The following is a 16,009-nucleotide window of genomic DNA, read 5'->3' as shown; positions in this document are numbered from 1 at the left end:
TTTTTTTTTTTTTTTTTTTTTTTTTTTTACCCGAAATACGAATTGGGTCCTTCAAGACTTGTGATAGCGATGTTTTTTAGATAAATATCTTATCTCCTATTTTATCTTGATGCCTTTGGATGGAGGCGAAAGGCGACGAAGCTCCTCATAAAGGGGTGGATCTCACATACTCGCAGAAGGCGGTAGCTTTAATTGGAGGTTAGGGGGTTGCGGGGGCATGTGCTGCTTCCAACTATTTTTAATCCCCTTCCCCCCCCCCCCGCCGCAATAAATGAAAAAAGGAAAAAAATATCATTTTTCAAATGGGAATAAGATTTTCTTGTATTTCCAGGCACATTTTTAATCTGGACTTCCCAAATAACATGGAAGAATACGTGCATCGCGTTGGAAGAACTGGACGAGCTGGAAGATCTGGCGTTGCAATCTCTTTAGTTACTCGTCAAGACTGGAGCAAAGCAGCTGAACTCATTAAAATCCTTGAAGAAGCTGGTCAGGTAATAAACCACTTTGGGAGCATCTTGATGTACAGGGTATCTGCAAACCCTCTGTAATTAGGGCTTGAAAGCAAAACGAAAGGCATTTTGAAATTATTTTCCAAATTAAATTAGAAATTATATTATATGGTACTTGAGATAATTCTAAAGGAGTTGTTTGGAAGCTATTGGAGCATTTAAAATATTTTGTAAGAATAGTATGATTTATTTATGATATAATTCACTTGCATATGGGTATCAGTAGTTGCACGAAACGCGTCAAGATAGTACTAGATTTCATGACATGTATGCATATCCTTTGTGTATGCATAGATTGTTGACACCCCGTAGGTCTGTCTTTGTTCGATATATACGGCATCTTCACGCTGCGTAGATAACTTCCGTACTTAAAAGAAAGCGAATTTTCCAGCGAACAGGGTTGCTACCCCTAGTGATTTATCGCTATTTCTAGTGATTTTTATATTACCTAAAGAAAAAAATCACTAAATTAGTACATAAGTCACTAGATTATTGAAGAAAATCACTAAATCAACCAAAAAAATCATTAAAATCTAGTGATTTTTTCTCACTGGGTGGTAACCCTGCCAGGGAACCAGCTTTCATCGAAAGCTGTCAAAAATTAGCGATTTGACTTAAAAGACAGTTAAATTTTACTATACTTTTGTAGGTGAGCTCGTCAATCAAAGCTGGTGACACCACAGGGAACTTCTGAAGCGGCCAAATTGCTCACATAATAATTCCTTGTGTAGGTTTTTAGTGTTTTCCTAGCAGACATGCTAGAACATTTTTAGGGACTGTCCTTTTCTGAACTTTATTAAGGAAATTGTGCTCCATTTAATCGAAAAAACAAAGTTCACAGTTTTGATGAATTCATTTTCATTAAAATTGAATAACTCGGTCTCTGGCAAAAAATGCGAGAAGTTAAGTATCTCTCATTGATTGCATTTGTACTAGATTTTTTGAAGTGAAAGAGTAGTTTTATAGAGTCTGCATTAGCCTTCTTTCTTTTCCTTTTTTTTAAAATAAAAAAGTGTGGAAAATGTTTATACACTGCAATAGTTTTAAGTGAACACGAGTATTTCAATATTGAAGTAAATTAAATAATGTAAGTACCCAGTAGCGTCAATTCATGAGTTTTTGGAGGGAGGGGGGGGGCAAAATGTATTTTCAGTGTCTAGAGGGTTACAAATTTATCAGTTTTTAAATTTTTTCAATGAAAATACTAAAAAGGCTTTTTTTTATGAAAATACCCAAAAAAGGTATTTTCAAAATTTAGAAAGGAAAACAAAAATGCGGGAGGGGTCAAAGAAATCAAGGGGTAAACACATTTTTTCGCTTCTGTTCCCCAGGAACACGTTGTGTTCCAAAATTATGTCATAATTTTTCCAAAATTAGGACATGATTCTGATTTTTAGATGTTAGGAGTTTATGCTGCAAAATTTGGGCAGTGATTATGTAATGCGAACTTCTCTTGATTTGACCAGTTTTCAGGTTTTTTTTTTTTTTTTTTTTTTTTTTTTTTTTTCAAGTTTTGGACAACATTCTTCTGCGTCCGGACTCAACATTACAAGTATCGTGTCAATACACGTAGAACAGAAATTTGTGCAGCAAAGAATATAAGAGTAGCGTTTTGATTTTTTTTTTTTTTTTTTTTTTTTTTTGCACCTCAGCTCATTTCTTGAAAATGAGTGATATCTGCGTGTTTGTCATGGTTGTAGCAATGGCTAAAGTCTTGTAAAGAGTCAAACACGGACCAGAACAGCCGAGACTTAAAAAACGGGTTCTAAATGAAACTAAAAATGGAATTTCAATGAAACTGTCAACTGACAAATATTCCCCGTGTAACGCTACTTTGAAAATAATCATTTAAAAAAAACTTGAAATATCTGAGAAAGGACGGGAAATTGAAACAAAAAGTGGATTTATTCAGATTGAGGGCTGGGAGGCCTGAGACCCTCTCCACCTAGATCTTCTCCCTCTTCCTAGATTTTAAAAATCCCATTTTTGATATTTTCTTTGAAAGGAAAGTTAAATTTGCGGTCACCCCCCTCTAGATACTGAAAAATACATTTTGCCGCTTCCCCCTAAATTTTCTTGAACTCACGTCATTAATTGTGCAATACGAAAGATGTTTTTTTTTTTCAATTAAAGAGCTGAAGGATAGAAGTTGTATGTCCTTTTTCTTAATTTTGTTCATGTTACTTTCAGTAGCAAAGTACAGGAATGAACGGCCCTAAGATGTAGACAGAATCTAGCTAGACATTTAGTCTTGATGTAAATATCGTAAACTTGCTGTCTAGAAAAAGTTGTCACTCTGGGACTCGAACCTCTGGAATAACAACCTGGTGCTTTTACAACTTCACAACTATTTATTGTAATATGTGGTCACGTATTCTATTGCTTGATCGTGTATATTGTTAAGCAGCTCTAAAGTTTAGCCCAAGTATTGTCAATAGTTCATCCAGTTCATAAAATGGCCATAAATATGTTAATTTTTAGTTCAAAATTAAATGGTTTTAGTGCCTTAAAAAAAAAGATTCGAAAAATTACATGCAATAATTTGGTCATTATCTGGCTTGCTTCAAAATACGAACTATGATATTCGCAATCGTATAGTTACAGTAATCAACGACAAAGACTACTGCTTCTCTAATAAAAACAAACAAGAAATCATGAAGAATGAGAAATCGTTCTGAAGATAGTGATTGAAATAAAACTTAAGCCAATACTTCAGCTATATGACCAATCGCGAAATAGAAAAAAAAACTATAAGAAAAAACAGTGCAAAATTTAACTCGTGATCAAATTGCTCTTCGATAGAAACAAACTAAAAATCAAAAACAAAAACCAACATTAAAAGAGTCTCGGGCTTCATCACTTCACGAATGGTATATAAACTGAGACAGTCAATCTGAATTGACTAAGTTTGTGTTACAAATGATTGACTCTGGTTTTTCATGTGTTTATTCTTACAGTGGATTGATTTCGAAAGCAGTTTTCACCCTGCAATCCTTTCTGCCTGCGCCGTTGCTGATTTACAGCAAAGAATTGTCCAAAAATCTTTCTTGAGCTTAGGGGTGCCAATTCACAAAATTGGAGAGGGGGTGGAGATATTTTCCAATTTTTTTTATGGAGACATAAAATAGATATTTTTCAAAATCAGGGTGGGGTGTATGTTTTGTATTCAATTTTATTAATGGAAATGGTGGAAAGGGTATTTTTTTTTTATCTAGAATGTAATTGTCCTCCTCCTCCTTCCAATTGGCGCTCCGGTTTGAGTCATGACGATCACATTGACATAAGTCAGCACAGGTTACATTTTTAATGTAGTTTTTACTTCGAATCCCAGTGTAGGAATCCTCTTATTTCAAAGAGTAGTTTTTATTTTGTTCGTATATCATCGTTTCCCATTGTATATCAATTATTGGTAAAATGTCATTTTTATTTAATTTTGTAAATAATTTCGCGAAATGGATTTCTCGAAATGGATGAAGTTAGAAAACAGTTCTATCTACTTAATATGCAGAATAATTGTACCTAACACATTAGGCATGCAGACCCCCTATACTTTACCCCAACCATCCCCCTCTAATGTGCAAATATAGGCTATAGCCCAAATTTGTTTCTAAAATATTATATTTTAACTTTCTTCATTTGATCCAAATGAAGCTTTTGGAAGGAAAGGAGTCTATTGTAAGGAAATGGTTGTTCTCTTAACGATAATTACATGGAAATAAATTTTTGGGCATTTTTAATTAAAATGGACCTGCAAGGATGAGCTATCATCCCGACCCGACATGTCACAGCATTGCGCTTTATATTTTTATAATCGTATAGCTGGTTTGGGACGTCTCTTATTTTTGTCTTTCTTTTAGGAGGTGCCAGATGAGCTATTTGAAATGTCATCACGGTTTAGTGCTGCTCAAGCTCGACGCAATGAAGAAAGGGGCCGGGAATTTGGTGATCGACCACGACGTGGTCGTGGCAGAGGTGGACGAAGGGATGATTTTGGTGGTTTCGGTGGCGGTGGTTTCAATGGGGGAGGGTTTGGAGGCAGAAGAGAAAGGTGGTAAAAGGAAACATTAGGGTAGCCCTTATAGGATGTGTTCCAGAACTCAATAGTCATTAATTATAATTCATTATGTGTAATTATTTTCGTTGGATGACAACGGATAACAGAATTATAAGCAATTTATACTGTAAGTTCAAAACAGATTACAATGCTAGTCCCTGTATGTATTGTAAGCATTTTAGGGGCTAAATATTGTTGTTATCTGCCATTTTAAGCTGAAGGTAATAAAAAATAATTAATGACCGTTAATGATAATTGAATTCTGGAATACACCCATAGTTGACGCCAAAAATCGGTTTCACGGAAACGTATATGATTTTTATATCCATGTCGAATACCTTTTCTGTGTTTTCGTACCTTATTTAAGGCTTTTTTATATGTAACCGATAGATAAATGTATTACATTTTGTATGATATTCTGTATTACATTGCATTTTCTTTTTACACTGAGTTGGTTTACTCCTCACTAGTTTTCTTCTGTACATCCCGGGTCCTTTGCAGAATTGTAATGGGGTTTAGCCCACGATTCCCTATTATCCTGAATAACTGATGAATAATTGTAGTTTTTGCTCACTTGAAAGAAAAACTTACATCAACGATTATTAATTCTATTGTCAATTATTGGTTTCTTTCCTTTTTTCCTTTGTCCATTCTTCTTGTTGTGTAGCTAAACTACTAACCATTAAGACAATTTAATAATAATGAAGATACATAAAATGTATTTTGCGAAATGCACGGCATTTATTTACCATAGAAAGATAAATGCTATTTTGTGAGATATCCCCCTCCCACAAAGTTCCAACTTACTCAAAACATTTGAAATTAGCCATTTTCTTTGAACCAATATACAATTATTACATTCAATTCTGACCTTAAAATTTATTCTGGATTAAAATCTTAGCCTACTATAATTAAATTCAAAGCATATATAGGCTACTAGCAAGAATTTATCCAGGAGGGGGGTAGGGAGTTTGACTATCATATAGGGAGAGTCTGAAGGATTTTGGGAGAGAAAGTGGCCCAGCTTTGAAAGGGGGATTTTTTATAACTAAAACATGAAGGGGCTAAGCTCCTCAAATTGTCGCTGTATTACTGTCTGGAAAATTGGTACTAGTTTCAAGAAAAATATGGATTACATACTAGAAATATAAAATATGTACTTTGAAACTAATAAATCCTAACCAGTTCACAAAGAACTACCTTTTCATGGGTCGCACTCATAAAAATTAGGAGAGGGTTTCTTTATTCAACTTTGAAGCACGGCCGTATCCAGGATTTTCATTCGGGAAGGTTTTTCGAGGATGGTTTTACAAAAAAAGAATTAAAAAAGGCATCAAAAATATGTTTTAATACATTTTTTCATGTTTTTACGAGTCAAAAAAACCTCACAGGGGGGGGGGGGTCAAACCCACCCCCTGAATACGGCCTTGCTTTGAAGGATCCTTAGGGCAACATATGTTGTTGTAGTTTTTTTTTTTTACTTTTCTTACACAACTCCTTTTGCCATTTGCAAATCTTATCATCTTATGTTCTTTAATCAAGATTCAAGTTCTCCGTGTATGCATTCATGAAAAAGAGCGTGACGGCCAGGATCTTCAAAAGGGTGAGAAAGGATAGTGCATGCTCATATGAAACCTTCGAAAGCAAAATATTTGTGCCTTCAAGATAATGATGAGGAAAGATCCTCCCCCTAACCCATTTCCTATCATATTGTCTTGCAGAGTTTGGCTCTCGGAAGTCCCAGCGTTGCCCACACCGGAGAAAATGTGCTGCCAGTTGCGTGTCATTTAAATGGACGATAAAACAAAATTTCGGGCTACTTCTTTATTTTTCCAAAAAAAAAAAAAAAAAAAAACTGCGAGAAGATTGTAGTTAAAAATTGATTCTGACATTGGGAAAAATCTATTTTGGAATGCAATTAACAATCAAGCTCCATGTATCAAAAATAAAAATTAGAATAATACCTGTAAAAAACCTGACATAGGAAAAATTTTCACCTTTTTGATCTGTTCAGTTGGTTTAGCTTCTTTTTTTTCTTTTTTTATGGAACTATTCCTCAAACCAATCGCTCGTTCCTTGCGTCCTTTCGTCTTACATATCTGTTGTAGCTAAAGTCTGGTCAGACATGCACATTTATTATAATAACATTTAAATTGATGCCCCTGTATGCTGGGAGTGTGTGCACCTGTGTTGCCACGGTCGCAGGTTTCCTGTGAAACTTCACAGGTTTTTGTGTTAAAGCCTAATATCACCTAATTTTCTGCTAAAAGTTGAATTTTGTAAAGCTCACATTTTCCCATTATTTTTAGTGGTTTTGAGACGACATCTATTAATCATAAATCTAAAGCTTAATAATAAATTACAACCATTTTGAAAAAACCATTTTGAATTGAATTGAAACAAGCTGATTAGTCACCAAAAGTGCTGTCTATGTATATATTTATGTTTTTCGTTTATTTTCCAGCTAAGTGGGAAAGTAAGAAACAATAAGAAGTGACTAAGTTTGCAAAGCAAGAAACAGTGAGAAGTAAAAAAAAACTGTTGCTGTCGGGTGCACAAGTCATTCGTTGGCATTCTGTAAAAAGTCATTCGTTGGCATTCTGCTTCAGCAGCATGTAAAACCTTGCGAGACTGGTTAGAGTCTTTTGTGCATGATACCATACGCTACAATACCCATAGTCCCAAGAGGACTGGGGGATTTCGTAACCACCAGAAGTTCGCTAAAATTGAAGCGAAACAGTTGCTATCGGTGGTTTCTACGAGATGGCTCTGCTTTGAAGCAGCCATCAGGCGGCTATTAGAAACCTGGAATGCCTTGTCATTGTTTTACAGTAGTCACGCCTTAGGCGAGGGCGCTACAGACAAGGCGATCAAGGAGAAGGCACTCAAAATATACAACGCTTTGAACAATCTTGTCGTGAAGGCCTATCTCTATTCTCTTGCCCGCGTTCTTAGGATTATCAACTCCCTAAGCACTGAGTTTCGCAGCAGTGACACAAGAATCCACGGGCTGGTGAGCAGCTTCAGCGCGACGTACACAATATTACTCCGAATGTTCGTAAGAAAACGCGTGATACTACGCATATTAGGCTGGTGAGTAGCTTCAGCGCGACGGACGCAATATTACTCCAAATGTTCGTAAGAAAACGCGTGATACTGATAGCGAAATCACCTTTCTCTGTAGATCTGGTTCCCGCGAACTATCTTGAACTGGAGGACATGAAATTAGGCACCAAAACTGAATGTTACCTGGAGGAAAGTGGATCAAAGATTACCGAAGACTCACTCAAAGCCTTTAGGGTCAGTTGTCCGAGGTTTTTAATGGAGCTCTGCAAGTATATGAGACAAAGAATAAGCTGGCAAGATCCAATTTTGTCCGATCTCAAGATTTTGGACCCCAGCGTTACACTCGGGTCTGAAGAGGTGAGCATTATTCGCATTCTCGTGCACATTTCTATGCTTCTGGGAAACGACGCAACGATTGTAGAACGCAAGAGAGAAAATATTGACCGGCAGCTGCAAGAGCTCAGGTTGAGCCGAGCTGATCTTGGTCAAGATCTGGTCGATTAACGGTCTGCTTTCTGGAAGAGTATTTTGCATCTAAAGAATTGGTATTGGTGAAAAAAATTTGCTGATCTGGCGACCTTTATGTTGTACCTCTGTTGCCTTCCCCATTCAAGCACTGCTGCAGAGTGACAGTTCTCTGTCCTGTCGCGTATGAAAACGAGACTGCGTAACAAGCTGAAAACCGAGACAGTTAGTGCATTGCTGATGACCAGACAGTATGTTGGTAAAGCCGCTTCCTGGACTGTTCCAAGTGATCTACTTGGAACAGTTTATTACAAGCTGAGAGAGGCAGCTTGTAATAAAGAAGATCCTCGACATGCTAAACCTGACAGCTCAGAATCACACTCTGACACTGAGTAGAGTACTGAATTTGATGGGGTGAGTATTTCGTTGCTTCTATGCATTCCAGCTTCAATGCAAAGGGTCAGCCCATAATTTTTGATCGTACCAACGACAATCCCTCATTTTTTTCATTTCGAAGTGGACAATTTTCTTTTCTCATTAAATCGTAAAAAGATGAGAGGGAATTGTTAATAGTTGATAAAAACAAACCAATGACTTATCTTATGGAAGATACCAGGCCAAAAACGTTGGAATAAGCTTCAATAACAGTTTAAATAAAGATAATTTTAATCAGAACTGGGGTTTACAGATGTAATTTAAGGGGTGAAAGGATTCCTATAAGCTTTCCCTTAAAGCGCAAGAGGATTTTCGAGTTAAGTTTTTTTCAGTTCGATCTTATGAGATTGATAGAAATTTTAATATTGCGAAAGGAAAAACTTAATGTTTCTTCAAGAAGAATCAGATTGTAAAGAGATTATTAAAAAATTATTAGATTATTAAGATTTTAAAAAGCCCCCCCCCCTAGCGTTGTCTAAAGTAGTGTAATTTACTTAATTAACCCAAGTTTTTCATTAATTAAACTTGCATCTAACGCAAGTTTATCGAATCAACCTATTTTGCCCCCCCCCTAATTTTTTTTTTCGGATCAACCTATTTTGCCCCCCCCTAAAAAAATTCTGGATCCGCCCCTGCGTCAGGCATGGGTTATAAATAAATTATTATTATTACTATTAAAGAAATAACTGAGAAAGGCCAGGCAACTAGTACAGACCTAAAATTTGCAGGGTATGTAGATTTAATAGTTTTGGTTAAGAATCAGCATTGCCTAAGGACATGTTCAAATTTTTCAAACTTCTTGCTGTATAGGATTCAGATAAAAACATCTTTTTACATCTGAACAGATCGGCAAAATTAACGTGTGGATGCCACCTTTCTTTTCTTATGATCTACCAACTTATTTTACTTCTGCAAGAAGTTTTGCTTTGTGTTAGTTAAGTACAAATCTTTAAAGTCAGATTTCTTGTCTGTCAGGTTTGGAAATGCTCAAAATTCAGAAACACTGCATGATTTTAACTTAAATTAAACAAAATGCAGTGAAGACTTTTTTGTTAGATAATTCAGCCCTACAATGGCCTTAAGTAGCTCAGGGTTACTTCTAAATGTTAAGAAAACGGCAAGATAGAGGAGTTGTTAAACAATTTTAACCACTTGACCAACCAGTTGGCTGAGTTGTTAAGGTGATCGACGTCTTTTGTTCTGAATTACGGAATCTGGCGGAGGAATCTGTTACTGAAGACTGAACTTAACAAACTTGTTTCGCAACAAACTACATCTTTTTATTTTGCCTTCCATTATCTTGCGAACTTCTATCAACGCAGCGTAATTTGCCATTCTATCCCCTCACATCATAAGTTGCTCCACGGGGTGAAACTTTTTCTCTTGCCCAATAGAATCTAAATAAACTTTCGAGGCTTGTCCTTTTGTAACAAGAAATAAAGTTTGCTTGCCCATTCATCTACTACCAAAGCAAATTTTCTTGAAAGCCCGTTTATTTTATATTACAAAAGTCCTTTCTCACAAAATGTTACTCGTATCGCGCGGCTGGCGCTCTGTATAAAAAAAAGCCGTTAGCAAAGTGTTCCTTTGTTCATTTTATCAACGAGAGGCAAACTATCAATATGGCTAGAACAAAACAAACAGCAATAAAATCAACGGGCGGAAAGGCACCTAGAAAGAAGCTTGCTACCAAGGCAGCACGTAAGTCGGCTCCTGCTAATGGTGGGGTAAAAAAAACCGCACAGATACAGGCCCGGAACCGTAGCCCTGAGAGAGTCGTCGCTATCGATTGTATTTCAAGCAAATTAATGGTCCTATGTCAATTTGAAAGAAAATGCAGGAACCAAAACATCGATAATTCCTGCCAGGAATAGATTTCCAGTCTGGGAATTGGAATTTCTGTCAGGTTTGCACATGGTTTTTAAGGAAAATCCTATGCGTCCGAACTTGAGGTGCAATTACACGATGCGAAAAACCGTGCGGAGGTGATCACACGCTTTCCCACGCGGATTGAACAATATTATTTTCAACTTTGAAACCATGAGGGTCATCGTAGGTCAAAACAGACATTTCGTTACTACAGCCGTTTGGACCTTGTCGCACCCAGAGATCCTTAATAGCTACCGACGATCAACGAATCGCATCCTTTTCACATAACTACTGCAATTGTCGAAGTGAAAAAGATCTCGATGATTGGCTCTTTACTTTTCGACTAAGATAGGTAGCGGTATCGATATAAAATTTCGCTCTGTTGACATTCTCATGGCATCTTTCTGCCATATTGAAACTGAACAAGCACTACATTTAATTTATAGGTAGCGTCAATGTCAAAGCTGGAAATACCTGCAGAACTCATGCAGGGAACAGACCGCTAGGTAGCATTCCTCACGATTTTCCATGACGTGTTTTCGGGCCAGAGGCAGATCTTCCAAGGTTTAAGTATCTTTGCTAGTAATGCTCTAGCGTTGCTACTTCAGAGTACCAAAAGAAAACTGTAGTAAGAAGGCCTGAACACGCTCTGAAAGTGGTCACAGGTTTTTTGACGAATTTCAAAGGTTTTTTGGCACTTTTTCCACAGGTTTTGAAAATTCGTAGTGGTAACACTGGTGTGTACGAGGGTTATGGTTATACCATTATAAATGAAATGCCAAAATGTGCCGTGGATGGCTGATCCAAATTTAGCAAGAGCATTACAAAAAACGTTTGGTCAAATTATAGATGAAAAAAGGAGTAACGGCAAAAACACGATCTGCCCGACACACACACCCCTCCTCCAGGCTGTCTAGAAATTAGTCTTAAATCTAGAAAACATAACCCTTTTCTGCTGTTGTTTTTTATATAGGCTAGGGTCAAAATCTGCATTATTTCAGATGCATTTTCTTTTCCGTCTGTTTTCCAGATCCATTTTATCTGTTTGCGTAGAGACTTGTTACTATTAAACGAGCCAGTTTCCAAGATCTGCTTAAGTATCACATTTTTTCATCAACTATAACATGAGCATAGTTCCATATATTTCTTTAGGTTTAAAGTAATTCGTATTTTTAAATTTTAGCTGCTGCGAGCCGTGGTTAGCTTGTTACTAGATTACAACTACTTTTGGAAAAATTAGGTATATAAAACAAAGTGGTTGGGATAACACTGGATAAAACTAAAATAATGAAGCTAAAAACTTGAAACTTCTTTAAAATAACCTTGAAATCATAGGAAATGATAAAATTCGTGCCTCATTGTATCAGGGAGGTCCATACATATTCCCATTCAAAATCAACAACTGGTGCTTCTTCGAATGGTTGCACTTTGTATTTAAAATTAAATTTGGGCATGAGATATTTTCTGCAATATATTCTTTATAGGACACGGGCTGACACGATGGCATCACTCATATTTCTAAGACAAAGCGGGCTGCTTGGAAACTGGTGGCTCATGGAAATTAAATATCAAATTAAACGCAAAAAGACAATTACAGCAATTTGTTTAATCCACCAATAACTTACATCAGTATACAAAAAAAGCACTAAAAATTACTCCTCGGAGAAAAAAAAAAAGAACAAAATTACTATAGATTACTTCATCAATAAAGCAAGAGTCCCATCACAACAATTCACGAGCACGATAAACATCTATCTAGACTACCCAATGAGACTCGTATTCACAGCAAACTCAGCTAATTCTAAACGATAAATTATTTGGTCTAAAGCCTTACAACGGAACATTTTTCCACTTTTAAAACTTATCTAAGAAACAAGTATGAAATTTAAATATTTATGGCTTGGTTCTCTCAAACTGATATGCGGTAAAAGCGGCAAGTTCTTGTTAAGTGGGGCCAGTACGCTTGATTTTTTACCCACATTCTATTGGAGATACAGGGGCACATTTTGAGATTGGACAGGAGCCATTGCTCCAAACGGTTGAATAGTTCATAAAAAGTGTGATCAAAGGAAAATGAGGAAAATATGAATTTTGATAACAAAAATTGTTTATATGCATTTTTGTTACTTTTTACGAGTCGGACAAACATTTCGGTGACGGGGTTCAAACCCCCTAGCCCTCCCCCCTGGATACGGCCTTGCCCACCACTGAAATCCCAAGGTAAGTTTTTCTATAATTGAATAGATTTGCCGTGCAATTCACCTATTTTTGCATTTATTCTGTCCCCCCTCCCCCAAAAGTCGCTGCGTACGTGCCTAAGGTGATGTTTTCAGAGGACTACCTTTACAGATTGCAGCCACTAGTTATCAGGGCTGAATAGGATAATTTTTACTAATAGACAGTATTTAATCTGCACATAGCCATTGTAAGAGATTAAAATAAATTTCATATTTGTCTCCAGTTACAACAAATACACTTGTTTTGGAGCCGTTTTGTCGTACAGATGTTTTGATGTATAGTAAACCACCAACAGCAAGGTTCGACATGTGAATTTCCTTCTCTTATGAAAGCAATAAGACAATGATAAATTATTGCAAAACCGACTATACTTGAGATAATTATAATAATATTATATTAATTATATTATAACAGATAATTATATTAATATACAGGTCTTTGTCACGCTATTTCCTTGAGGAAGGTGAACATCTTTCGGTAATTGACCAAAAATGCGAATCTTGTTATAACAATTGTGATAATTTAATAATTAATAATAATAGTGATAATTAACTTGATAAATATGATAATTTTTGTTATGGTAATTTTCACGAAGATTTTGACAAAACGTTTCCTCAAGAGATAGGATTCTATTTCAAGGTAAGCTTCTCAAGTTCACAATAACCCTCCGTCCCGAAAACAAATCTAGGAGCCTAATAATGCAAAATATTTTGATTTCATTTGTTTTCTGTGAAAATAAATTCATCGATTTCTGTAAAGGACTGTTTAAGAACACAGCAAAACTGCTCGAAATAAACGTAATAAAACAATAACAAAAGAAGCACACGTGGAAAACATATAAATAATGTCAAACTTCTTATAAATAAACTTATTAGCATCCCCCGAATCAATTTATAAACTCTGCCGTCTCTCCCAGATATATACAACGATGCCAGATTATAACGTACATTAAGATACAGAAAAATTGATGTTGGAACTGCTGAGAGTCACCATGCATGAAGGGATCCCCTCTTCTGTTTATATCTCAGGGAATCAGTCTCCAGGAAGGAATCAGTCTTCAGAAAGTAGTGAGGAGTCAGACAGAAAAGGACTCAGGAAATCAATATACATTTAAGAAAAGGAGAAACGTAATCAAAATAATTGGTACATTTTTCAGGAAGTAAATATGGCGGGAAAACTCCGAAAAATATTGACAATACTTTCTCATATATTAAAAACACTTCCGAATTTTAATCTTAAGTAGGTGGTCCTTGCCATTAAAGCTTTCCCCCATAATAAAGACTGCATTTCCTTTATTTTTTGTTTCTTCTGCGATCTCATCAAAGCATGTGTGTTTTAAATTTAGCCTATAATGAACATATTGTACACTTTATTTTAATAAACTTTTTTTTTTCAAAAGCACGTAAAACAGTACATGTACTAACTACAATTCAGCAACCAAAGATGTGGAATTCCCAATCTGCTATTATGAATAAAACTGATGAATATAAAAAATTTCAGAATGCTTCTTTTTATTCATTAAAACCAATAGCCATATAGCGAGTTCTTGATTACAACAAAATAATTAGATCAAAAAATAATCTATTCATAAAAGTTGATTAAATACTATTTTGTACAAAGCGAACCTTTGATGTCATATCAAATTGACAATTCAAATTATCTGATGTCATGTTGTTGTGTCATATGATGTTATGTTTAAGAACTAAAAGGGATGTCAAAAATCGTAAATTTTTGTACAGGAATACGAAAATAAGTTTTACGCAGAAATAGCTATTTTTGAAGATTTGAACAATATAAAATATGGTAGAATCAGAAAATGTAGCTACATAGTGTAGCTTGATTCTTGGTTAACAAGATTCTGTTAGGACGTCCATCAGCTAGAGGAGCTGAAGGGGTTTTTGGCCCAGTTACCACCGGTCACTTCCAACTTCTATTGTTAAAAACGTCTCTGCAACTACGCACAGGAGGTAAATACTACTATACGGTTAAATCATCAGATACGTCTTTTGGTTTTGGACATCACGACAACTTTCGTAGTTTCTACAAATTTTGACATACGTCAATTTACAAAATAGGGCTTACCAATCACGTTCGTGGTGAACAGGGAGGGGGGGGGGTTCTTCGAGCCTTATCCCTTCAAAATTAATATATATTTTAAGCTTTTCCCAGCTTCGTATACTTTTCATAAAATTATTTTTCAATGTATAATTTTCTGAATTACTGCGTATGGGTGCATGCTGCCAACAATTAATTCAAACTAGTTATTTGGTACAAAAAAAAACTAAATCTAAAAAAAACAACTATAACCTTCTTTTTTTTAAGGAACATGTTGAATTAATGTAGTAAAACCAGCTCGAATTTTAATCTGACTTGATAGCCTTGCAAAATATCGAACACCAACCCTCTTCTCTACCTTTAACTCCAATTCAAAATTATGTTACTTCGCTCTCACATTTGACCAATTGATACAAGGTCACGCAATTATTTAAACTTAAATATTTTGACGACACTCTTGTTTGTTTTCACCTATTTTATTACCATTTCGTTGTTTTGTCCAATTTTACAAAAAAAAAAAAAAATATATATAAACAAGTTTTATCATACGATGTCGAGATAGAAAACATGACACGCAAGTTTATTTCAGCAAAGGAAAACTCATGGTATAAAAAACACGGTTATACCGCATGGTTCGACTAAACAGGGTCAAATGGGAGCGGTCCATCCAAGCCAGAATTGACCTTCAATTTATTTGAAAAAACTCAAACCCAAACATACCCATTGCATGTTTGTTTTACATTAGTATGTTTGGAAGGTGGAAAACACCTTCTTTTCCTATTATTAAGCCGGTTTCAATTTGGTATTGAAGTCAAAACAAGTGATATAAAGAAAAAAACAAATCTAGGTAAAACTACTACAATCAACAACGAAATCATCGTTAGAAAAAAAATGAAAAGATCACAATTTTAGCCCCAGAATTGGGGCGAAAGTCCATAAAAGATTATCTAATGCTTGTAGTCAAATTTAGGATGCTCCTTGACTCCTAAAAAAGAGAAATATCATTAATAAAAATAATACACTTCTTTAGATTCATCGTTAAGAACCATTAAATGTTTAATTAACAGTGAAAATTGAAAGAATTTTAATTATGCAAATTGTAATAACAGAACTAAGTACATACTATAAAAAGAAAATCTTGCAAAATATTCTTGCTTGGGAAATAAAATAAATTTATTAATACCTGTAAGGTTTTTATTTCTATTCTTTTAATTGTCAAACGGAAACCCAAATCTGACTTCTTTCTTTATAAAGACATGAATTTATGCATTTAATTCTTATTCATTACACTAACTACCGCGAAATCAGTTAGGTA

General features: G+C 35.4%; 2 protein-coding genes across 7 annotated transcripts in view; one reads left to right on the top strand and one right to left on the bottom strand.

Moving 5' to 3' along the window:
• Positions 1-5,010, top strand: part of LOC148944308 (putative ATP-dependent RNA helicase DDX43) — a 61,824-nt gene extending 56,814 nt beyond the window's left edge. For all 3 annotated transcript variants that reach the window (XM_089099772.1, XM_089099773.1, XM_089099771.1), the window contains exons 13-14: positions 332-494; positions 4,370-5,010. In XM_089099772.1, coding sequence (XP_088955898.1) covers positions 332-494; positions 4,370-4,567 — 361 coding nt within the window. In that variant the 3' untranslated portion in view covers positions 4,568-5,010. The remainder of the gene's footprint in view (positions 1-331; positions 495-4,369) is intronic.
• Positions 5,011-11,998: 6,988 nt separating this feature from the next.
• fzr (fizzy and cell division cycle 20 related) overlaps positions 11,999-16,009 on the bottom strand; it is a 149,209-nt gene continuing 145,198 nt past the window's right edge. For all 4 annotated transcript variants that reach the window (XM_089100482.1, XM_089100483.1, XM_089100484.1 and 1 more), the window contains one exon: positions 11,999-15,679. In XM_089100482.1, coding sequence (XP_088956608.1) covers positions 15,638-15,679 — 42 coding nt within the window. In that variant the 3' untranslated portion in view covers positions 11,999-15,637. The remainder of the gene's footprint in view (positions 15,680-16,009) is intronic.

This window comes from Artemia sp. Qi Xiang Cuo, chromosome 14, assembly GCF_049724085.1.
Source record: "Artemia sp. Qi Xiang Cuo chromosome 14, ASM4972408v1, whole genome shotgun sequence".
NCBI classification, from domain to species: Eukaryota; Metazoa; Arthropoda; class Branchiopoda; order Anostraca; family Artemiidae; genus Artemia; species Artemia sp. Qi Xiang Cuo.
The sequence above is the reverse complement of the archived record's forward strand: the minus strand, read 5'-3'. Positions and strand labels throughout refer to the sequence as shown.